Source organism: Cetorhinus maximus, chromosome 23 (assembly GCF_964194155.1).
Source record: "Cetorhinus maximus chromosome 23, sCetMax3.hap1.1, whole genome shotgun sequence".
Classification (NCBI taxonomy): Eukaryota; Metazoa; Chordata; class Chondrichthyes; order Lamniformes; family Cetorhinidae; genus Cetorhinus; species Cetorhinus maximus.
This window is the reverse complement of record NC_135901.1, coordinates 19,814,836-19,840,029: the sequence shown is the minus strand read 5'-3', so window position 1 is coordinate 19,840,029 and position 25,194 is coordinate 19,814,836. Positions and strand designations below refer to the sequence as shown.

At 43.7% G+C, this 25,194-nt stretch overlaps 1 protein-coding gene, 1 long non-coding RNA gene and 1 gene segment (V, D, J or C); 2 read left to right on the top strand and 1 right to left on the bottom strand.

The window, feature by feature from the left end:
• Window positions 1-25,194, bottom strand: part of LOC144697360 (uncharacterized) — a 309,889-nt gene that overhangs the window by 62,318 nt on the left and 222,377 nt on the right. The gene's annotated exons all lie outside the window — the stretch shown is intronic.
• LOC144697205 (uncharacterized) overlaps window positions 1-25,194 on the top strand; it is a 306,206-nt gene that overhangs the window by 248,891 nt on the left and 32,121 nt on the right. The window lies entirely within an intron of this gene.
• On the top strand, window positions 12,154-18,134 carry LOC144697608 (Ig heavy chain C region, membrane-bound form-like). The segment is given in 5 exon segments: window positions 12,154-12,432; window positions 12,641-12,928; window positions 13,291-13,598; window positions 14,306-14,635; window positions 17,915-18,134. Coding segments are annotated over 3 exon segments (837 nt in total).

Below are 25,194 nucleotides of genomic sequence, written 5' to 3'. Positions count from 1 at the left end.
CTCTGGGGTAGAGAATTCCAGATATTCGCTACCCTCTGAGAGAAGAAATTCCTTCACATCTCAATTTTAAATGAGTGTCCCCTTATTCTGTAACTATTTCCCCTAGTGAGTGATTCCCTCAATAGTGGAAACATCTTCACAACATCTACCCTCTCAAGCCCCCCTTAGAATCTTGTACGTTTCAATAAGATCACCCCTCATTCTTCTAAACTCTAATGAATAAAGGCCTAACCTTCCTTGATCAGTCAACCCCTTCATCCCAGGAATCAGCCTAGCGAATCCCTTTTCAACTGCCTCCAAAGCAAGTATATCCTTTCTTAACTGTACATTGTACTTCAGGTGCAGCCTCATCAACACCCTGTACTCTTGTAACAAGACTTCCCTATTTTTAAACTCCAACCCCCTAGCAATACAGGCCAAAAGTCCATTTGCCTTCTTAATTACTAATCCTTCGCTCTCTTCAGGGGAATAAATCACCTTCGAGATATCAAACCCTAACTATCATCTTTAATCTTCTTTACACAATGGAAAACCAGCTTGGTCTGTGCAAATCGTTCTTATAATTTAAGCCGTTCAGCCCCGGTAACATTCTAAGGACTCTGCGTTGCCCCAGTCCCAATACAAACACACCATTCCTGGGCCCTGGAATGCAGTACTGAAAGCCGCTTTATGAATAGGGTGGATGCACTTTCCAACACTCTATCCCGAAGCTGTTACCAGTGAAGGGTTCCAGACACCTTCTGCCTCTCCAACTTTGATCAGCTGACTCAGGGTAAAGCTGATATCAAGTCCACCTCACACACTCTATGACGTCAATGTAGAGACGTGATGTGATAAAATCCTGAATGGTGAACAAAATTTATATTATTTCTGAGTAAAGGGCATTCCAATTATTAAAGTCGGTTTATTAAGAGCTTCATGAAGTGCGAGAGGGTGATGTTAACGGCCCCAACCCCCCAGTCTAATGAGTTGAGTAGAGTGGCAAAAAAATAAAATAAATTAAATTAAAAGAAAATCATAGAATTGCCTTGAACCCGCAGGAATTCCTTGAATATTCTCCGAGTTGTGCGCTTCATTTAACTTGAGGGATCTCTTATACGTCATTAGCACCGTGTACTGTACAGTCTAATTTGTGCTGATTTCGATTATTTAACAGTCTGTCTCATAGCTGCCAATGAGTGGAGAAATGACCAGTTCATGACCCGCTTCAGTGGAAGATAAAACATTTATTCTTGTGATATTGTGTAATATGCCGCAAAGTCCTGATATCCTGTGTTCCTAATACCAGTGAATGGTAGACAGCGGGAGGCCAATAAAATTAGCTGCAATGATTTGGATGCTGAAGGATAATTTTGCTGATCTCCGTGTCCGTTCTGATTCATTAACTTCTCTGTCAAAAGTTGTAAATTTTATATTTCTCTGTAAACTCACTGTTGAATTATCAGGTAGGCGGACTTCTTTAACCGCTAATTTTCTCAGGGCTGTCTTAGTGTCAGGAGCAGTTCGAGAAATGCAAGGAGAGACATTGTATAATGTGAGGAGATTCTTCTTATCTCCGGAGCCAAATTTTACAGCGATAGCCACCCATATTGTTAATAGAATCACTTTGTTCATCCCCCGCATTGAGTTACATAAATCAATAATAATTCCTATGATTGATGACACTTTATTGTGGTAATGAGATAGAGACCCGGAGCTGCCACAACACAGACTGACAGTCCCTTTATTCCCTGATAATGTAATTTATTTTTTTAGTTTCATCCCTTTGTGAGGTAGTGTAGAAATAAAGGGGCTTAATTTACAATGGAATTAGATTTTTATTAACAGATGCTCAACTGGAATTTCACCATTAGAATCCCTGGAGACATTATAATGAATCCACTCAGCCAAATATCCCGATACGGATAAAATGTCCACTTTTAACAATAACCTATTGTAAATATCTTAATCCATTCTGTTGGGGATGTGGAAGGTGGGGTGTGGATCCAGTCGCCGCCTCCATCAGGCAATCAACAGGGGGCGCCTGGAAACCCGCCCTTTCTGCCGGGTATTTAAATGCCGCTCACTGGAGCCGGAATCCAACAGTCCGGGAGCTGGTTTGTTCACTGAGTTCTGGACAGAATCATTTTCCCCAAATGACCAGAAGGATGAGGTCGGCGATTTCTCTCAGTTTGTTGCTGACTTTCTTATCCCGTGAGTAAATTTTATTGTCCAAGTCTCTCACTGTTACTGTCTCAGTGTTAAACTCTCTCTGAATGTTACAGAGTCAGGAATCATTTCACCAGGATTAATCCTCGGGGTTTTGATATATTTTTAGAGGTGTCCAGTCGGATGTTGTGTTGACTCAGCCAGAGGCAGAGACCGGGCGTCCCGGAGGCTCCCTGAGACTGACCTGTAAAACCAACGGCTTCGATCTTGGCAGCTACGGCATGAACTGGGTCCGACAGGTTCCCGGACAGGGGCTGGAGTGGCTGGTTCGCTACTATACTTCATCGGACAACTACTACGCCCCAGGAATTAAGAATCGATTTACTGCGTCCAAAGACACTTCAAGGAACATCTTCTCCTTGGACATGACGAGCCTGAAGAATGAAGACACCGCCAAGTATTACTGTGCAAGAGACCACAGCGAGAGGAACCAGGGCTGGACCCGAACAAGAACAGATCTGGATGGACTCAACCATCATAACCTGACGGTCAGTACTTGTTTTAAATGTAATAGTAACTGCAATGATCAGAACCAGACAACAAGCCGCTTCTGACAAAAGTAACACAACAAATTTAACAGTAAAACCTAACAAACCAACCGATAAAATGGGCTGAGATGTTGGCTGTGTTTATAGTTACTGTTAACAGTTACCGCAATGACAGACCTGGATATCATGTTAATTTTAATATGTCTGATACTTGGAGGAGGGTCTCTGTTCATTGAGTTTTGTAAATTGTTGCATGAATTCTGAACCAGGTCAGAAGTAACCGTCTATTTGAAGTGAATATTGAGGCAGCACTGAACAGAGAGTGGATGCAGTTTTTGTGCGGGTGTATTTCACTGTGATACTACAGCAGTGGGTCACAGTGCTGTGCACAGCGACATCCTCATACAAAAACCTCAGAGGAATTTATTTAAATTGGTGATCACTAACGTCGCAGGAACGTCAAAGAAAATGAGAGTTAAATAAAATAATGGGTCGAGGTTTGCAAAAAGGTGTAAAAGTCTTCCGCTTTGCTAGTGTTGACGGACACGCTAAATCTGCACAGAGGCTTTAAAAGTATTCCAGTCACATTTATAAATATAATGACCAGCACAGGCTGAAATATCTCATTGATTCACTCTTAAGTGAGTCGGAATCAGGTTTTTGAGAGCGCAGTGAAATTAAATCTCTGTATTTTCAGTGAACAGTCTGCCGGAGTATTTGACATGGTGTGTCTCACTGTGATACACTGGATGGCAGAGCAGTTACTGTCAATACAAAAACCCCTCAGCATTAATTGAGTCTACCTGTGTCTGTGCTGGCTTTTACAATCCAACTCTATTTACAGTGAGGTATTATTTATGTCCAGCACTGCCCAAAAAACATGGTTTAAAATGGAAAAACTGTGATAATTATCTATTCATCAGTTGGTGATTTCAAAAACATGTTCATGTGTTACTCTGTGAATTATAAAACATGAGGCTCGTTGATGAATAGCTAAAGATATCTAGAAACGCAAATATAATTTCGTGAAGATTCAGCGTGACTTTACTTTGCCTCTGACTTATGAATATTTAAAATAATGGTGGATTTCTGTCTTTTTGGTGCAGGGCCAGTTAATGTATGGCACAGCCCAGGGAATGTGATTATTTCGACTACTGGGGACAAGGGACCATGGTGACGGTAACTGCAGGTAAGAACCACACATATATTTATTGATTGTTTTACTTGAGTCTTTGCTTTATATTTTTGTCTATTTTAATAATTCATTCGTTCACTGAAACGTGGGTTTGGTGGATTCTGTATGCAGATTTTTTTACAATGTTTCACGTGATTCTGCTGAAATTGAATTATATAGTTCCGCTGTGACTCGACAAAAAAGTTCTGCTGACGGATTCAGTCCCTGGTTGTTGTGATTTGGTGATTATCTGCTGAGGATACTGTGTGGCCGGGCTACTTGAAATATCTAACGTTTGTTGAAACAGTTTGACGTTTCTGCAATGTTTAATCTCGGTGACATCTGCGTGTTTTATCAACTTCTGCACAAGGGTTTATGTGTGTTTGAAATCAAACCTAATATTAACAAATTATGCTTGAGTTTCAATATTAATTTATTGAACATGCTCCGCCTACTCACAATGCTGTTGATATTATTCCACATTTCTGTTTAGTTTAATTATTCATTTAGTGACGAGCGGGTTATTTGGATTCGATATTGAGATTTTCTTGCAATATTACATTTGACTCTGTTGGAAGTGTTTGTAGAATTGAGCTGCTGCTCCATGAACCGGGTTTCAGCCCCGCAGATTGGTGTGTTTCTACTGAGGAGAATGTGTGTCTGGGTGACTTTGAATAAGTAGAATTTGTGAAACGGTTTGGCGATTCTGCATTGTTTCCGCATTGTTTAAACTCGGTGACATTGAGCGGTTACACGTTTTGTGATCGAATGGAACTGTCTACGCGTTTGTTTCTGCTTGAAGCGCGATTGTAGGCAGAAAACAGACAGCGTTCAGAAATGGGGGGAAAGCATTTAAAGATGTGTTAGAACATATTGTTTTTATTTTAAGTGATATTTGCAGATTAAACTAAACCATGGATTATGACGCTCATTCAGAACATAATTCCTTACTGTAATCAGAAACTATATGAGTACCAAGCTTTCAAATTGTAGAGTAAAATTAATATAATTCAAACAATTATAATGTGGTAATATTTCTCCATATTGACTGAACAGCTTTCATATTAACATAGTTGATCATTAATCGCCTTTCACAATTCTGCTGCGCACTGTTAACATGATCGGAAAAGTTTTTAGGCTGGAAACATTTTGTGATTATGCATGAAAACATTTCAATAAGAATATACTGATTCTACAGGATTGTTCAGTTTCACAAAATATTTTGAATTATTTATTTTATCCCTGAAAACGTTTGCATTGACTTACAGAGGAGTTTGACATTGCAGTTTGGCAATATGTCTATCCGGTTATTACATTCTTTCTGTGCAGCCGTAACTATATTATTCCTTCAATGTCATTGGGATTTGGACAGTGAGATAATTGTCACTAATCTAATCTTAGACAGTTTTCTGGGGGGTGGAATTCGCTGTCAGTAAAGGAATTGTTCTTACACTTTGTTTGAACTGTAGGAAGGTGCAGACTGCATATGAATAGAGATTGACAAGCAAAAGCTTGAAATTCGAACAGATTAATTTAATTGCAAACATTAATATTAGTTTGGAACTTAATAACAACATCCTGTCTCCCATAGCTGTGCTGTACACAGGATAGAATTAGAGGAGAAGAATAGATTATATCTAAGCTTTATGCTTAATTCTTATTAAATATTAAATTGAAGAACAAAATCTCGAATCAATTTGCTGATTATATTTGAGTATCACAGATGATCTGAATGAATTGTTCTCATCAAGTTTTATATTGATCAATTTGGATCTTCTTTCAATGAACAATATATTTAACAATTAAATTATAGGGATTGTTATCTGGGAAGCACTTTTATTGATAAGTAACTGCTAGGAACATTTTTTTTAACATATAGCTTGGAGTTAAGACAAGTTTGCTTTAGCAAACAGATGATGTTACACCTCATGGACAGTTAATGCGATGTGACCCCGGCCAGATTTGAAAGTATTTAAAATATTCCACTCATAAATTCGCCCTGTGAATTACGCAATGAGAATAGGTGGAATTTATGATTTCTCAATGCGTTCAGAAACACGCATAGTTTACAATTTTGTACGTTAAAACAGAGCAGTAGAAGTAAAAGTAAAATAATAAATAGTGATTAGATTTAAGCAAAATTGATATACTTGCCTGAATGTTACCACCTAGTAATTTGATAGGAGAATGATTCGCCACAGAATTCCCAGCCTCTGACCGGCTCTTGCAGCCACAGCATTTATATCAAAACCGGACTGAACCCTCCTCGGGGCATATTTTATGGGACAATGTAGAGGGAGTTTTATTTGATATCCATCCGGTGCTGTACCTGCCCCGGAGTGTTTGACAGTTCAGTGGAGAGTTGGCTTTTTGTTGAATCCCACCCTTGCAGCTGATGACAGGAGTGTACCGGGGGAGGAATGGGGGCTTTAATCCATATCTTAACTTGTTCTGTTACTGACCTGAGAGTCTTCTTCCCGTAGAGATCAAACAAACTAAATCAGCATCGAACTAACTGGCTGTGAGTCCTCCAGCCAGATCTGTGAAAATAAATTGTTCCATTGCTCGGTTGAAATGACGCACGTTAATTGTTTTAACAATATTTCTGGAGAGAACATGTATAAATTTTAATGAGTTAATTATGTTTAAGCATTTTGAGTATCAGAAAATCATTGAATGTGAGTGACCTGAACTTGAGCACAATTTCAGAACAAACAGAATCAGGGAGTGACAGTGAAGCTCCAGAGAGCAGCGCCTGTTCTGATCTGATCAGAGGCTGCGAGTTATTTAAATGATTGAAATGGACAATGACCAGGCTCCCGCTCCCAACAACCAGCCGCGGGGGATTTGGGGAAAAGGAGCCGCCATTGGATTGCAGCCTGCAGGGGGAGGAGTGAATTACAGAAATTGAGCATGAGGAGGACATTCGGCCCTTCGATCCTGCCCTTCATTCAGTAAGATCATGGTTCATCTACCTCAACACTCAGTCTCTTTACCACACACCCTCACTCTCTCACTCTCTCTGTCACACATGCTCTCTCTCACACATGCTCTCTCTCACACACGTGCACTCTCTCTCTCTCTCACACGCACTCTCTCTGACAGACACACAGTCTCTTTCTCTCTCTGTCACACACAGACACACACACACACACACATACTCTCACATTCTCTCTCTCACACTCAAACTCTCTTTAACACGCACGCACTCTGTCTCACACATTGCCTCTCTCTTTCACACACACTCTCACACATACTATCTCAACTACACACACTCACACACGTGCACACTGTCTCTCCTACACACACATGCACTCTTTCTCACACATGCACTCTCACACACTCATTCTCTCTCTCACACACAAACACACACACACGTACACTCCCTCTCTTTTACGCACACCAACTCTCTCTCACATACATGCACCCTCTCTCCCACACACATACACACTCTCACACATGCGCACACTCTCCATTCTATCTCTCTCTCACACACAGACACATAACACTCTCTCTCACACACATGCATCCTCAATCTCTCTCTCTCTCACGCACACACAGAAACACAAACAAATTCCCTCTCACACACACACTGTTTCTCTCACACATGCATTCTCTTTAATTCTCTCTCTCTCACACACACAGTCACATACTCTCTCTCTCTCTTTCTCTCTCTCTGACACATACGCTGGCTCTCTCTTTCACACACTCTTTCTCTCCCACACACACGTTCTCTCTCTCACACACTCACTCTCACACACTTTTACTACCTATCACTCACACCCCTACACTCTCTCTCTCTCCCTCTCTCTCCCCCCCACACACACATTTCTCCATCTCAGACAATCTCACACTCACACACATTCTCACTCTCTCCTACACACAAACTCTTTCTCTCCCACACACGCAGATTCTCTATTTCACACACTCTTACACTTATACTCCCGATCTCACACACGCATACTCTCTCACACACACACTTTCTGTCTCTCTCTGTCTCTGTCTCTCTCTCTCGAAAACACACATACACTTGCATGCACTCTCTCTCTCTCTCTCTCTCTTTCTCACGCACACACACACATTCTCACACACAGAAGTGGGCTGAAAATACTAATTGCAGAATGAAAATCCGTTAAGCTGCAGGCATGTTCATTGTTCCATTTCTGATGTCTTTTTGTGTAAAATGAAATTACACAGGTGACATCACTATATATGTGGAGAATTTCCAAGTGTGGAACCAAACACAAAGAAACAAGAAAAAGGGAGGGAGATGGTGGAGACCACGGCTGCCTGGATCCCCAATACTGGTGCGCACTTGGTGCAAGGTGCCTGCACGGCCCATCCTGGTTTTGCTGTAACCTTCCCCCCCAGCCCCCTCAGTCTGCCTATTCGCGCACTGACACGGGTTTCTCAAAGAAAGGAATCGGCATTAAGGCAGCTGGCCAGTGATCGACACTGCTGCCTGACTTTACACAGCCAGTGTTACTGAAAGCTGATCAATATGGAGAATCGGGACAGGATCGATGGAGAGGAAGAGGAGGAAGTGGAGGTGTTGGAGATGAATGGAGGAGCCCCCAGCTCGGCTGTGGACAACAGGCAATGGAAAGCTGAGCCGGAGCGGAAAATCATCTGGAGAAACATCGCCTTGATGAGCCTCCTGCACCTGGGCACCCTCACAACCCACAATCACTCACCCTCACTCACCATCACTTACTCACCCTCACTCCTTCACCCACCCTCACTCACTCACCCTCACTCACTCACCCTCACTCACACACCCTCACGCACTCCCTCACCTACCCTCGCTCACTCACCCTCACTCACTCACCCATCACTCACTCACCTACCTTCACTCACCCTCATTCACTCACCATCAATTACTCACTCACCCTCACTCACTCACCCTCATTCACTCACCATCAATTACTCACTCACCCTCACTCACTCACACCCTCACTCACTCACATTCACTCATCCTCAGTCACCCTTACCTACCCAGCCTCATTCACACTCACTCATCCTCACTCACTCACCCACCCTCACTCACTCACCCAGCCTCATTCACACTCATTCACCCACCCTCACTCAAACTCATTCATCTACCCATCCTTACTCACCTACCTGCACTCACAATCAATAACTCATCCTCCCCACCCTCACACACCCACTAACCCTCACTCACATACCCACCAACCCTCACTCACTCACTCATCTACCCTCATTCAATCACCCACCCTCACTCACTCATCCATTCTCACTCACCCACATTCAGACACCCACCCACGCTCACTCACCACCCACCCTCACTCACTCCTTCACTCAACCACGCGCCCTCACTCACTCAGCCACCCGCCCTCACTCTGTCACTCAGCCACCCTCACTTTGTCAATCATGCACACGCTCACTCACTCGATCAGTTTTCCTAAATTGGTGTGTGGGAAGGCGGGAACTGCGGGGAAGAGAGACCTGGAAGCGAGGCCTGAGGCCTAGCAGTTCCGGAAAGTGGAGCATGGCTGAAAGGAGCGACGAGCGTCGGTGGAAAGGGCAGGGAGGCGGGGGAGGGAAAGATCAGAGAGGCTAGGGGAAAGGGTAGGGAGGCGGGGGGAAAGCGCAGGGAGGCGGGGCTAAAACGCAAAGAGCCTGGGAGAAAGGGCAGGGAGGCGGGGGGAAGGGAAGAGAGTCGGGGAAAGGGGCAGCGATCCAGCGGAAAGTGCATAGAGATGAGGCAAAGGTCAACGGGCAGCGATCCGTGGATTTAAGTGCAGAGAGCTGGGGGAGAAAGGGCAGAGAGGCGGGGTGGGTGGGGGGGGGGGGGGAACGGCAGAGAGGCGGGAGTGTTAAAGGGCAGAGAGGCGGGAGGTGGAAAGGGCAGAGAGGCGGGAGGGGGTAAGGGCAGGGAGGCGGGAGGGGGTAAGGGCAGGGAGGCGGGGGTGGGGTAAGGGCAGGGAGGCGGGAGGGGGTAAGGGCAGGGAGGCGGGGGGGGGGTGGTAAGGGCAGGGAGGCGGGAGGGGGTAAGGGCAGGGAGGCGGGGTGGGGTAAGGGCAGAGAGGCCGGGGGGAAGCGCTGAGAGCTGGGCTATAGCGGGCAGAACCGGGGGAAAGCAGCTACGAGCCGAGGCACCAGGCGCCCTGGACCCCTCTCTCTTTATCTCTCCCTCTATCTCTCCCTCATTGTCTCTCCTCCTCCTGAAATCCTTTCCATTCCCGGGGAAAGGTGCTAAGTGCCTGGGATGGAGGGGAGACAATGTCTCTGTGTGCTTCCCCCTGGCTCCCTGCTCCTTTCTCCAGCGGGTGTTCGCTGACCCTCCAATTACAACCTGCCTGTCGCCCACTTTTACTGCTGAAAGAGTGAAAATGCTGGAATCTATTATTATGGAGTCTATCACGGGTCACTTAGAAAATCAAAATGCAATTATGTGGATCCATCATGGTTTTGTGAAAGGGAAATCATGTTTGGCTGATTTATTTGAGGCCTTTCGAGGAAGCAACAAGGAACATGAATAAAGCAGAACCTGTGGATGTGCTGTGCTTGCGCTGCCAAAAGGCATTTGACAAAGTGGCACATCAAAGGTTACTACACAAAATAATGGTGTGGGCAGTAACATTTCAGCATGGGTAGAAGTTTGGTTACCTAACAGGAAACAGAGAGTAGGGGTAAATTGTTTATTTTAGGTTGGCAAGATGTGACAAGTGGAATGTCATAGGGATCAATGCTGTAGCCTCAACTATTTACAACTTATATCAATGACTTAACGAAAGGACTGGATGAATTTGCTAAATTTGCTGATAATACAAAGATAGATAGGAAAGTAAGTGGTGAAGAGGCGATAAAGGGTCGACAAAGGGATTATAGATAGGTTAAGTGAGTGGGCAAAAAAATGAAGATGCCGTATGATGTGGGAAAATATAAACTTGTCCACTTTGGCAGGAAGAATACAAAAGCAGCATATTATTGAAAGGGAGAGAAATTGCAGAACCCTGAGGGACAGAGGGATCTGGATCCCTTCGTGCATGAATCACAAAAAAATACAATACAGGAACAGCAAGTGATGAGGAAGGCAAAGGGAATCTTGTCATTTATTGCAAGGGGAATAGAATATAAAAATAAGGATGTTTTGCTACAGTTTAATAGGGCGTTGATGAGACCTTGTCTGAATTACTGTGTACAGATTTGGTCTTCTTTAAGAAAGGATATAAAAGCATTAGAAGCTGTTCAGAGAATGTTCGTTCAAATGATACTGGAAGGTGTTGTCGGTTATCTCATGAGGAAAGTTTGGATAGGCTGGGCCTGTATCCATTGGAGTTTAGAAGACTGAGAGCTGATTTTATTGAAACATACAAGATCCTGAGGGGAATTCACAGGGTGGATGCTGAAAGGACATTTCCCCTTGTGGCAGAGACTAACGATAGGGAACACAGTTTAAAAATAAGAGGTCTCCCATTTCAGATGGAAATGAGGAGATTTTATTTTTCTCTCAAAGGGTCGTGAAACTTTGGAACTCTCTTCCCCAGAGAGCGATGGAGAAGGAGTCATTAAAATTTCAAGGCAGAGGTAGAGAGATTCTTCATTGACAAGGGAGTCAAAGGTTAGCCGAGAGTAGGCGGGAATGTGGAGTTAACGCCACAATCAGCTATGATCGGAGTGAATGGTGGAGGAGGCCCCAGAGGCCGAATAGCCTACTCCTGCTACTGATCCGCATGTTCACATGTACATACGATTGGAAAATGTCGTAATTACTGTAACTGTTATTCAATTTAGAGTTCACTGGTCATTATAAAGGTACCATTACAAAGGTACTTTCGAAGGGCCGTTGCTATTCTTTGTTTTGGGGGACGTGGAGTGGGAAGGGGGCATCACTCAATTTGAACAGAGCCAATTTCCAAAGCTTCAATGATATAAATGACCAGACAATTTCTCTATCACCAAGTGCTGTTGTTTGAGAAATAAGTGGTGGCGAAATAATGGGGAAAATTCTCTGCTCTTCCACTTTAATCCAATGAAAAGTACGTCATTCAGATGACATCAAAATGTTCTCTTTTAGTCGTGGAATAGAGGTGGAGAAAGAGGTGTGGGTTTCTAAAGAGGGAACCGACAGGTGAGGGTCACCAAATGATGGAAATAATAAATGAACAAATGTGGGTGTGGTTTTTAGTTGGAATATATTTGGATATGTTTATAGTTATAGTCAAATTTTGAGTTGTTTGGTTACTTAATGATCACAAATCACGGAGTCTAACTTGTTCAATCGGCCATTCTTTCCCAGCGACACCGTCTTACCCACTCTCTACAGTCTGGTCTCCTCCTGTCAGCAACACAACACCGACGGCTCCATCACCTACGGCTGTTTGGCGATGGACTACTCCCCAGAAATCACCAGCCTGACCTGGAAGAAAGATGGGCAGCCGCTCACCACTGGCTTTAAGACTTACCCGTCAGTGAGAAACCAGAAGGGAACCTACACCCTGAGCAGCCAGTTAACCATCACCGAGTCAGAGGGGGAATGCAGTAATATCAACTATGAGGTTCAACACAGCGGCTCAGACAAGAGCATTGGAATGCAATGTAAGTGTTGGGGAGCCTGTGAGAAAAGAAAGGCTGTGACTAACCTGTATGGGGCCTTGGTTATAACGCATTTATAGTGCTCTGCATAGTTCTGATCCCTGGAAAATCCAGGTGTCTATTAACGGAAAAAGCCTGTTAAAATAAATGAACTCATTGTATCTGTTATCAATTTCTTCTGCAAGAAATGTCTAACCTGTGTTTTTTGAAGGTCCTGACATCCACCCTCCAACTGTTCTCCTCACCGTGAGTTGCCGGGAAGATAACGTCGTCTGTTCAATCATCGATTTCCGTCCAATGTCAATCACTGTGAAGTGGCTGAAGAATGGACAACCCATGGATTCAGGAATTGTCACTTCTCCCGCCTTTGAAATGAACGGGAACTTCTCGGCGACCAGTCGGCTGAAAGTCTCCGCTGGGGAATTGTTCACCGGCGTGGTCTATACCTGTCAGGTCACTCATCAAGGGGTCACCCTAAGTCGAAACACCACCGGGTCTGGTAAGAGATACAAACCCATTACAGTAACTGGTAACAGCTTCGGAATAAAGGGCTGGAAAGTGCATCCACCCTATTCATAGAGCGGCGTTCAGTACTGCATTCCAGGGCCCGGGAATGGTATATTTGTATTGGGACTGGGGCAACGCAGATTCACTAGAATGTTTCCGGGGCTGAACGACTGAAATTATGAGAACAATTTACACAGACCAAGCTGGTTTTGCATTGTGTAAAGACGATTACAGACGATAGTTAGATGTTGATATGTCGAAGGACGTTTATTCTCCTTTGGAGAGTGAAGGCTGAATGCTGATGTCCTGCTTCTGAGGGTGAAACTTTGGTTGATTTTCATTTCTGTCTCACAGAATGTTCCAACAGCAGAGATGCCACAATTACTCTACTGCCACCGCCATAGAACAGATCTTGCTGGAAGCGACGGTGACATTAACCTGCATCGTTTCTGATGCTCATCAACCAGTACTCGTGTCCTGGACGCAAGAAAAGAAGCCTTTGAAATCAGAGATTGCCGTCCAACCGGGAGAGGATCCCGGCAGCGTGGTCAGCAACGTAAACATCTCGACACAAGCCTGTCTGAGTGGGGCTGAAATCTACTGCGTGGTGAGCAATCAGGATCTGCCGACTCCGTTACGAAGTTCCATCCACAATGAACCAGGTGAGCGGTGAGATTGAAGCAATAAGTGAGTCATTGTGTCTATTTCCAGTGTAAGGGTCAATATTTACTATTCAGTGTGTTCATGGTCTACCCGTAATGGCAATTCCACTAACTAAACGATCTGGGCCTGTAGACTTCAAGGAGGAAATTGATAAGTAGATGAATGAACAATGAATTGAAGGCTGTGCCATTGGGTTTAGATGAAGAAAGGTGGGATGAGCTGGTGTGGAGCTTAAACACCAACACAGACCAATTGGGCCGAATGACCTGTTTCTGTGCTGTAAGCTTTGAGAAACTTTCTAGTCCAACCCCATAAGTTCTCAGGGAAAAGGATTGTGTCCACCTCTGCTCCGAGCTGGAAAACCGGACAGATCCCAAAGATTTTAATTTATTAATTAATGGGATGTGTGCTTCGCTGGCTGGGCCAGGGTTTATTGCCCACCCCTAATTGCCCTTGAGAAGGTGGTGGTGAGCTGCCGTCTTGAACCGCTGCAGTCCCTGTGGTGTAGGTACACGCACAGTGCTGTCAGGGAGGGAATTCCAGGATTTTGCCTCAGCGACAGTAAAGGAACGGCGATTTATTTCCTAGAAGCGGATAATGTAAACCTTTAATATTCAACCCAAAAACACTTCGCTCACCCTAACCAGTGGTTTTATTGTCTCCGAAATTATCCAGTTTATTGACATTTATTGTACATTTTCTGCAGGTAAAAATCCGCAGGAACCGTCCGTGTCTGTCCTCCTGACCTCGGCAGAAGATGTCTCCGCTCAGAGATTCGTCTCCCTCAGCTGCTTAGTGAGAGGTTTCTCCCCGCGAGAGATCTTCGTCAAGTGGACCGTCAGTGACAAGCCGGTGAATCCCGGGAACTACAAGAATACCGAGGTGGTGGCGGAGAACGGCAATCGCTCCTTCCTCATGTACAGCCTGTTATCCATTGCAGCGGAGGAGTGGGCCAGCGGCGCTTCTTACTCCTGTGTGGTGGGGCATGAAGCGATCCCCTTGAAGATCATCAACAGAACGGTTGATAAATCAAGCGGTAAACCGAGTTTTGTGAACATTTCCCTTGCACTGATGGACACCGTTAATTCATGTCAATGAGAGTCTCTCGGTTACATTTCAAACTTCAATAAAAAAAATAATAAAGTCCTTTTCTCCAATCGTGATTTAAATGCACAATCGCTTAATTAATATTGTTTCCCACTTTTGCTAATGTTAGAGCTGTTTAGTTAAAATCGGATATTTCCAGGGCTCAGAACCAAGTCTTGTACATCCAGTGCTCCCAGCTCAGATACACCCTGGGTTAGAGACAGAGTAAAGCTCATTCATTACGGGATTCTGCAAAATAATATCACCAACTCTCCTCCCATTGAGAAGAAATCTGACCATTCCCATTTCCGGCAAACAAACGCAGCACATTTAGATCTCGGCGTTGCTGCTTCTCTTATTGTCCATTCCTTTAAAATGGATGCCAGCTTTAAGCTGCTGCACCACACCCACTAGGAACTGAAGTGAGGGTCACACAGAAACATGTCCCAACAATCCCCCATCAGAGAGAGGGGGGAAGGAAAATTGTTAACCCACTGTACCCCCCACTTCCCCAACAGAGAGAGGGGGAAGGGAAATTGTTAACCCACTGTACCCCCACTTCCCCAACAGAGAGAGGGGGAAGGGAAATTGTTAACCCACTGTACCCCCACTTCCCCAACAGAGAGGGGGGGAAGGAAAATTGTTAACCCACTGTACCCCCCACTTCCCCAACAGAGAGAGAGGGAAAGGAAATTGTTAACCCACTGTACCCCCCACTTCCCCAACAGAGAGAGGGGGAAGGAAAATTGTTAACCCACTGTACCCCCCACTTCCCCAACAGAGAGAGGGGGAAAGGAAATTGTTAACGCACTGTACCCCCACTTCTCCAACAGAGAGAGGGGGGGATTGTTGACCCACTGTACCCCCATTTCCCCAAGAGACGGAGGGGGAAGGGAAATTATTAACCCACTGTACCCCTACTTTCCTAACAGAGAAAACTGAAAGGAAAATTTTTAGCCAATTTTACTTCCACTTGCTAAACAGAAAGACGAGGAAGGTCATTGGTTAACCCGGTGTGTCTCCACCTTCTCAGCAGAGAGAACCGAAAGGGAAATAGCTCAGCCAACCAGACAGAGCAAAACTATTAACTCACTGGACCCTCAGTCCCCGAGCAGAGAATCTGGATGGGAACGGGCCTCTACTGTAAGGACCCAGTTACCAACAGCAGAAGTCGGCTTCTAGCTTACTGGCCACAGGTTTTAAAGTCCCATCATGCTTGAAATGTTGTAAAATAAATATTTATGCAACATAATTTTAAGAAGTTTTAACACTCTTGTTCCTGTTAATCTTATGCTAAGATTGATTTCCTATCATCCGAATCTAAACCGGTTATTAAATCCTCCCTGGGTTGTTCACGGTTCTGCCCCTGAATTTTATGAGGCAGATGGTTGATTGTTTGCATTCGTTCACCTGATATCACCTTGCATCTCACAGAAAACACGTTTATACAGAACATTGAAAATATAATTTTCACCATCAGGGTCAGACTCGATCGTTGGGACCTGGTGAAACTCGGAAAAATAGTAAAAATGCACACAAGGGACAGAAATGGACGCACACAAACATACATACATACACACATAGGCACAGACACGCAGACACAAACACACACAGTACAGGCAGACACACACACACACATACATACACAGGCACACACACAGGCACAGACACACACACAAACACAAGCAGACACACAAACACACACACATAGACAAACACACATACGCGCACACACAAACACATAGGCACAGACGCACAGACAGGCACACACACGCACACACAATCACACACAAACACAATCACACACAAACACAAATACACACACAAATGTAGGCACGGGAACGCACACATACACACACACACACAAATACACGCGCGCACACACACATACACACACACACACACTCACACACATATACACAATCACACACACAAACAGATAAAACCAGACAAGCAGACTCATACAAGGACACAAATATGCATCATCACACATTCACAATGACAGAAATGCAGACAAAAAGACACACACCATCATACACATTAAAACAAGTGCATGGATACACATGAACACATGCACACACATGAGCAGATGACAACCAGACAGACAAACAGATAGAGGAACAGACTAACACATTCACAGGCACACATGTAGACACAAATATGAAACACGCTTATACATATGAGAACACAAAAAACACACGTTAGTACGTATGAAAACATAAAAATACATTGATACACAGTTCTAAATATCCATCAACACACAAATTCACACATTAAAAACTCTCTCTCTCTCTCACAAACACACACACACACACACGTACGCACACACACACACGCCGTGACACAGACATTAATATGCTGACACATACGTGGAACACATAAAGAAACATTAACATTCATATTAGCAGACAAGAACGCATAAACACACATTAACACAGATAGTAATAAATAAACATGGATATCAATATATAAACACACACAATAACACACTCATACATACTTATTGGCAAAAAAACAAAATATACATGCAGACGCAGACACAAAAATGCACAAGTCAGCACTCATTGGCGAATGAACACACCTCAATACTCATACACTCATATGGACACACAAACAAAGAGTGATGCAAGGCACGATATACTCATGCAGACATACATAAAAGCTAAAGCATGACACAAACGCCAGGCTATTGAAGAAGGTATAATTCGAATGTACTTTTTTAACCGACGTATCCTCCGGAAATTGTCCCTATTACGTAATGATCCGATAAACACACTGAAACAATGTTCTTACTGAGAAACTGATTTAAGTTAATGACGCACCAAACATTTCCATCACAAATAGACAAACAAGATGGCAAATCGCATCCGAGATTTTAAAAAGCAACGTTCACAGTTTCCAAATAAGTAGCTCAGTGAATCTCTCTCGATATCCATCATAATATTCTCCAATAATGGATCGTACGAAATTGTTCGAAAATGAACTGATACTGGAGATAATTTTCCATATTTTCCGACTCGGACTGTACAAGGATTGTAAAGGAAGAACAGCTGTGTTGATAGTTACAGAGATAGGTTGCTGAAATTCACGAGCTTAACAATAGATATACATTAAACATTAAATTAGAGAATACATTAATAATTTAGGAAAGAGTAAAGAGAATATTTTTAAAAAGATATCCTTGATTAATAAACAATCTAATTCTATCTGCTCGGTTATATCCCCGTAGATTCCACAGACCGCACCTGGATTGAAGCCTCTGAGGATGATAACGGCAACATCTGGACAACCGCTTCCACATTCATCATCCTGTTCTTCCTGAGCATTTTCTACAGCACTGCCGTCACTCTGGTGAAGGTGAGAAGATTCAATCAACTCACACTTCAAACTGACAGAAGCGGTTTGAAAAATCTCTCAATGTTTCATTGATTAAAACACTAACATAAATGTCCCAGATTCTAAACATCTGCTTCATTATTTTATCGTCTTTTGCAAATCAAGTGACTGGTTGAATTTTGGACACTGTAGATTTTCCTCAGCCGTTTATTGAGATCTCTGTATTACGAATTTAAAATATGTCCTCTCGGTGAATCTAAAAATGAAATACCTTCAGTTCATGTTTCCGAATTTGTATCTAAGACAGTCATGGACGGTATTTCCGCTTCTCTGTTTGAAATGTGCGAGATAATTATGGCTGTATTGTAATTGTAGCTTATAATTCCCCAGTAGTTTGAATTCCATGTGTAAATAAGTAGCTCTTCTCATTCCTCATTCACAATTATTCCCTTCCCTTTATGTTGAGCTCCTGTTTTCTCTTTCTGGTGTCTGTTTCAGCTGTACATGTAGTTGGCAGTTCAGAGCGAAAGTGTTCTGTTCTCAATGTGATTCTCAGTCATCATATTCAGTCCAGTTGACTTTAAAATAAACTTTTCTGTAAAATGTTCTCCGAAATTGTTAATAAATCATGAATGTGAAACGAACTGACTTTGCCCCAGGCCCATCGACACCACTCCATTTTCAATATTACACTGTTTCCTCCCCTTTCCCAGACAGGTGTTTTTGTGAATCAAAAACAGAAAATGCTGGAAAAACTCAGCAGGCCCAACAGCATCTGTGGAGAAAAAAGAGAGTTAACGTTTCGAGTCCTCATGACTCTTCTTCAGAGCCCAAGGTCCTTCAGTGAAAGAGTCACTGCGCCACCCAGCGACCCATTGGTGTTAATACACCTTTACCTCTGCCTTTTTATGGCAAACCCCAGAGCCAGGATGATTGCACAGCGAGGGGAGCCTCGGTGATTTCACACATACTCAGGTCTGTCACAGTCACATGTCAGGTAATTGTAAACAACAGGGATCTGCTTCATCAGAGGCCGATACAGGGCAGCATATGAAGGACGAAAGTTTCCTTTACATTGTCCCAATAAACACTCCCAGGGTCCGTGCAGCAGGGGTTAGATAGGGAGTAAAAGTTTTTTTTATCTCTTTACCCTTTCATGAGGTGTGGGTGTCGCTGGCAAGGCCGCCCAGAACAGCCCGGCTTCCGAGGCCATTTCAGAGGGCAGTTAAGTGTCAGTCACATTGCTGTCGACCTGGAATCACATGTCGGCCAGGCCGGGTAAGGGTGGCAGATTCCCTTCACTAAAGAACATTAGTGCAGCAGATGGGTTTTTACGACAATCGGTGATAGTTGTCATTGTCACCATTCCTGAGGCTAGTTTTCAATTCCAGGTTTTATTAATTGAACTCACATTCCAGCAGCTGATATGTTGGGATTTGAACCCGTACCGCCAGAGCATTCGCCTGGACTCTCTACCTTGTCCAATTAAACACTCACAAGGCAGAGACGTCAGAGTCCACCTTTTCAAGGCAATTAGGAATGGGCAATAAATGCTTGACCCAGACAGCCACGCCCACATCGCATAAATAAATAACAAAAAATACACAAATACCGCTGACTGAACAAGCCATGTGATGGTTCCTAGAGACTAGGGCCGATCTAACACAGACACATTATCGAGCAGGAATCCTGCAAATTATTACCACAGTTTGGGGCTTATTAGGAACACCAGGGAGCACAAATCAAGGAAGTTCCCAGGCCCTGCGGCCTGCCTGGTGCAACAAACAACTGAATTCACGGAACATCACCCCAGGGATCCTCTCTCCCTTCTCCATTCCCTCTGATACCATCCTCCTGAACTCACTGAACATCACTCCAGGGATCCTCTCTCGCTGCTCCATTTCCAGGCCTGCTGTTATCCAGTAACCTCCCACACAAATAGTTTTCGAATATTTATTTTTGTAAATGGGATAAATTAGATCAAACATGTGCATAACATATCCAGCCCATTAGAAATATTGGGTTCAAAACAACAAATATAAATTGATTCTACGATTGCACATATAGAACTGGAACACACCATCGCACCGAGTGAATCCACTGTCAGGTTACATGTTGCTCAGTGAAAATTTCAATCATCCTTGACTTTTTGGCATTTGCGCACTGAGCCGGGAAGCAGTCTGGACTCAAAGAACATGTGAACATATAAACTCGGAGCAGGAGTAGGACACTCGGCCCTTCAAGCCTTCTCCGTCATTCAATAATCACGGCTGATCCTATTGAAACCCACTGCTTACCCCGATCACCTTTCACCCCCTTGTTGATCAAGAATCAATCTAGCTCTGCCTTAAAAATATTCAAAGACTCTGCTTCCACCGCCTTTCGAAGGAGAGAGTTACAAGTACTCACGACCCTCTGAGAAAAAACTTCTCTCATCTCTGTCTTAAATGAGCGACCCCTTATTTTTAGACAGTGACCCCTAGTTCTAAATTCTCCCACAAGACGAAAGATCCTCTCCACATCCACCCTGTCAAGACCCCTCAGGATCTGAAAGATTTCGATCAAGTCGCCTATTAGCCTTCTAAACTCCAGCGGATGCAGGCCTAGCCTGCCACCTTTCCTCATAAGACAAGCCGCCCATTCTTGATATTAGTTCAGTAAGCCTTCTCTGAACTGCTTCTAACGCATTTACATTTTCCTTAAATAAGGAGGCCAATACTCTACACTGTACTCCTGATATCACTGTCCTGTACAACTGAAGTATAACCTTCTTACTTCAATTCCCCTCACAGCAAATGATAACAATCTATTAGCTTTCCTAATTACTTGTTTTGCCTAAATGGTTCAGCATTTTTTCAATTTCTGTCAGACCTTCTTAATAGCTTTGCACATCTGGAAAGTATTCTCCCATGTTCTATCCTTGTTACCCTGACATGTCTAAATCTCTTCATAGCCGAGATACTCCTCCCCACAGTTTACATTTCCACCGCTTCCCTCAGCTAAACTTTACCAACAGGCACCAGCAGGGATCGAACTCACGGCATCTGATTTGATAAGTCCACTATTTTAACCACGGGTTACGCCAACAGCGCCAGAAAGGTTAAGGTCCTCTTCCAACTTTTAAACCTACTGTTATTCTCTATGCCATTTACTATGAAGATGCACAACGAAAGTGAATAAAGTTTATGATGGTAAAAATGCATTCATCCCCCTCAGGGAACTGAATCACATTGACACATGCAGAGGAACACACACAGAAATAGACACCGATAGTGACAGCGGCCTAAGGAGAGACAAACATCCAGAAAGCAAGGATGTCACCAAATTGGCTCCGTTTTTGTTCCATTTCCAACTGCAAATTTCATGAATGCCGACAGATGAACGGAAATGAAAAATACAGGGAAGCGTTTGAAAGGTTTTTTAGTCCATTTAATAGATAATCAATTCTGTAACTCATTCTTAAAACAGGAACAGTGACAAATGTAAGCTACTAAATGTAGATTGCAGGTTCAAAATGTCGGATTTTCATCTGTATCAGGAAACTGTAAAGAGTTTCAAACCCATTACATAAGCAAGTCAGTTCCGTATATCATCGCCATGTACCTTTTAACGTTCTGTAATTAAAACGACAGAGTAGTTACAGAAGGGAATGAAGAAATGCAGCACCATCTATTCCTGGCATTCCTGCAATTTCTGCTACCTCTCCTCGATCTTTCCGCCAGAATGGAGCACTGCACACCGAGCGCACACAGGGGACATGATTGAGGTGCATAAAATTATGAGGGGCATAATAGGGCACACATTTCCCCTTGGTGGATGCATTTTAAGGTAAAGGGTAGGAAGTTTAGAGGGGATGCGAGGAAGAATTTTCTCACCCAGGGGGTGGTGGGAATCTGGAACTCACTGCCTGAAAGGGTGGTAGAGGCAGAAACCCTCATAACATTTAAGAAGTATTTGGATTAGAATAGTTAGGTATTTGTGTGACAGGCGCAGACTCAATGGGTCGAAGGGCCTTTTGCTGTGCTGCAGCCCTCTCCAACTCAATGACTGAAGGGTATGGCAAAATTTATTGAAATTACGGACAGTCTGAAACTTTGGCAGCGATGGGGTTTCAAGCCACGCCTCCATTCAGACTGAAACTTAAATCCAGCGCCTTACACCGCTCGGTTACTGCGACGTCTAAAATTGCCATTGCCTTGACTGGAAATTTCAATCGCCGTCCACTTTGTAACGCTCAGTAACTGAACGGCCTCCAATGTAAAAACATACGGAAAGAAACAATCTCCTCTTGCATCTCCCCAACCTGCTTTTTCTCCCTGAACCTTTTTAATGTGAAGCTACATAACTAATGTGAATAAAGTTTGGGATGTAAAAATACGTCCATCCCCTCGCGGAACTGAACCGAATTGATATATTCCAGATCCGAACCACTCGCTGTGCAACACAGAAGCTCCTTTAAAATTGTAACCTTTATTTTCTGTTTCCTCTTCTCTCCGACCAAAATGAATCACTTCACATTTCCGGACATTAAATTTCAGCTGCCACTTGTCCGTCCAAATGGATTTGTTGAAGAACCCGAAAGGAGAACCGACTCAAACTTGGAATGAAAGAGTGAGAATGAAAGAAGAGACGTGACGGGTTTTGTGGATCCCGGGGGAAAGAGACTCCGGGATCAGTTCATTGTGATAGTTCACACAGCAACAAGAAAACAACATTCTCTGATGAAGGCCAAACCCGGGCGGCAGGAGTGGGAGCGCCGAATAACAGCCTGTTTAGTTATAACACAGAAGACTTGTTCAGCCAATAACAGCATCGAGTGTGTTCGACATGAACATGACGTGAACAGTGAGGGGAAATAGTGCCACAAGCTGCGGATGTACAACTTTCAATTTCCAAACCCACCAACAGAATCAATGCGGCTCCTCTGAAACTTTCAAGGCAAATATTGATCCTTTATAAGATGCCGTTCCCAGAACTATCCACAGTCCTCCAGGTGTGATCTAACCAGGGCTTTGTGCAGCTGCAGCAAACCTTTCCCTCTTTTCTATAACAGCCTCTGTAACAGGTTGTACAGCAAGAGGAATTAGATTGTAAAGGGCGACTGAGAAAAACAAGGACATGCCTGATCTGAATCAACCTCTTTGGAAAGTTCGGTATGAAATCAGCTGCATAAATACATTTTTGGTTCAAAAACTATATCGGAATCTAAAGTCTGACTCTTGATGCCATTAGGTCTGGGAAACTTTGTTAATGATCACACAGTGCGCATAGGCACTGCAGAAACTCCTGCACCTCTTTCAATATTGTTTCATAACTTTCAAAAGCTCCATGAAATCTCTGTTTACCCTCCTTTTCTCGAAAGAGAACAATCGCGGCCTCTATAATCTCCCCACAAAACTGAATTTCCTCATCTATGGACATGATGTGAGGTGGAAAATTGCAATGAGATTTTAGAAAATATTGCCAGCTGGCAGTTGGGAAGATGGAAAAGGACCAAAGCAGAAAACCCAGTCTCCAGCTTTTCAAATCTTTCGAAACTCTTTGGGAACCGGGACCAGAGGAGAATGAAGTGTGAACTGTCCGACTGACCGTTCAAGGTACCGTTCGCTTCTTTAAGGCACTGGAAAATTGACTCTGATTTTATCATTGAAATTAACTGATCTGAGACATTGAAAGGATTCTCCTTACTGCACATCAGCAATTTAAACCGAATATTGGTTTCGGGACAATCAGAACACTTGGTGACAGACAAGGCACCAAAAGGCTCGAAGGGAGACTGTAGGAGAGCTGGTTCCGGGTGACATGGATGTGTCTGCAGTGGGTGGGATCAGGCTGTTTCCATGTATCCAAATCAATGCCTCACCCTTTATTTTGGAAAAGTAAAACTCGTAGAGAACAATGATCATTCTGATAGCGGCAATCTGAACCTTTAAGTACATATCTTGCGACTTTTTCTGTGGTGCAATTGGTCAGCGTGTTCGGCTGTTAACCAGAAGGTTGGTGATTCGAGACCACCCGGGGACGAAGCTTTCACTGTTTGTCAGCCCATCACATTCATCACCCCACAGCTCTGGGTTGTCAAGGTGCATACTGACTTCAAGAAATTAATCCACAATCGAGGCACGCGTTTCTATTATTCAGTGATCCCACACAAACAGTCGCTTTCTTATGAATATTTCAAATGTAAAGAGAAAATGATCAGACCTGCCATGCACCTATATCTAACCCATTGGAAAGATATGAAGTTATGAGATTCAAACGAACCCATCAGTGATTCTCTCTTCCTCAGCTCCACAGTGAGTGGGACAGGGAAGAGCAGAGAAGCAGCAATATCCGGCCCCACACTCTCCAATCACTCGCTGCCAGCAGAAAGCAGCGACTGCAGCTTCAATCAGTGTCCATCCCTGGGATGCAAGATACTCCAAACCGGGCTAAACCTTCCAATACACCGAGCACAGGCTCAGGGAAAGGCAGGCAAATTATATCCCGAGCAGCATTCACAGAATACCCGAGTGAGGGAGTCACAAATAAAAACAACAACTTTCTAAATCTTTTCACTGTGAAAGTCCATATTTTTATTTTAAAAACTGGCTGTTGTGAATCTGAAAATGAGAACCATGGGATTTGTGTCACTGACTGACTTGTTTTCCATTGTTTGTCCGATAGGTTTGCAACTCAATTTGTGTTGGAGATGGAAGCGAATCTGATTTCAGAATGAGGTCACAAAGCAGGTAAATATTAAACCCAGGAACAAATCCTGAGGAAAATAGATCACAATGTTTGGAAGGAGGTGCAGCTAAGAAATGGAATCTGTGAATGATGTTATTGATGATTTACAGGAAAGCATTGGACCCTTGGGCTTCTGGTGGTCAATTCCCTTCTCTACCATTGCATTCAGACAGTTAACTCTCTGTGATGTTTTCCCTTCCCACACTCGGAGCAGGTTAATGGCCTCTCCCCAGTATGAACTTGCTGGTGTCTCAGCCGATGGATGTTTGAGTGAATCCCTTCCCACACATGGAGCAGGTTAATAACTTCACACCAGTGTGACTGCATTGGTGAGTTTCCAGCTAAGATAGGTGGCTCAATCCTTCCTTACATTTCCACAGATTCTCATCAGTGTAACCACGCTTGTATTTTGACAGGTCAGATGATCCCTTGAATTCTCGTCCA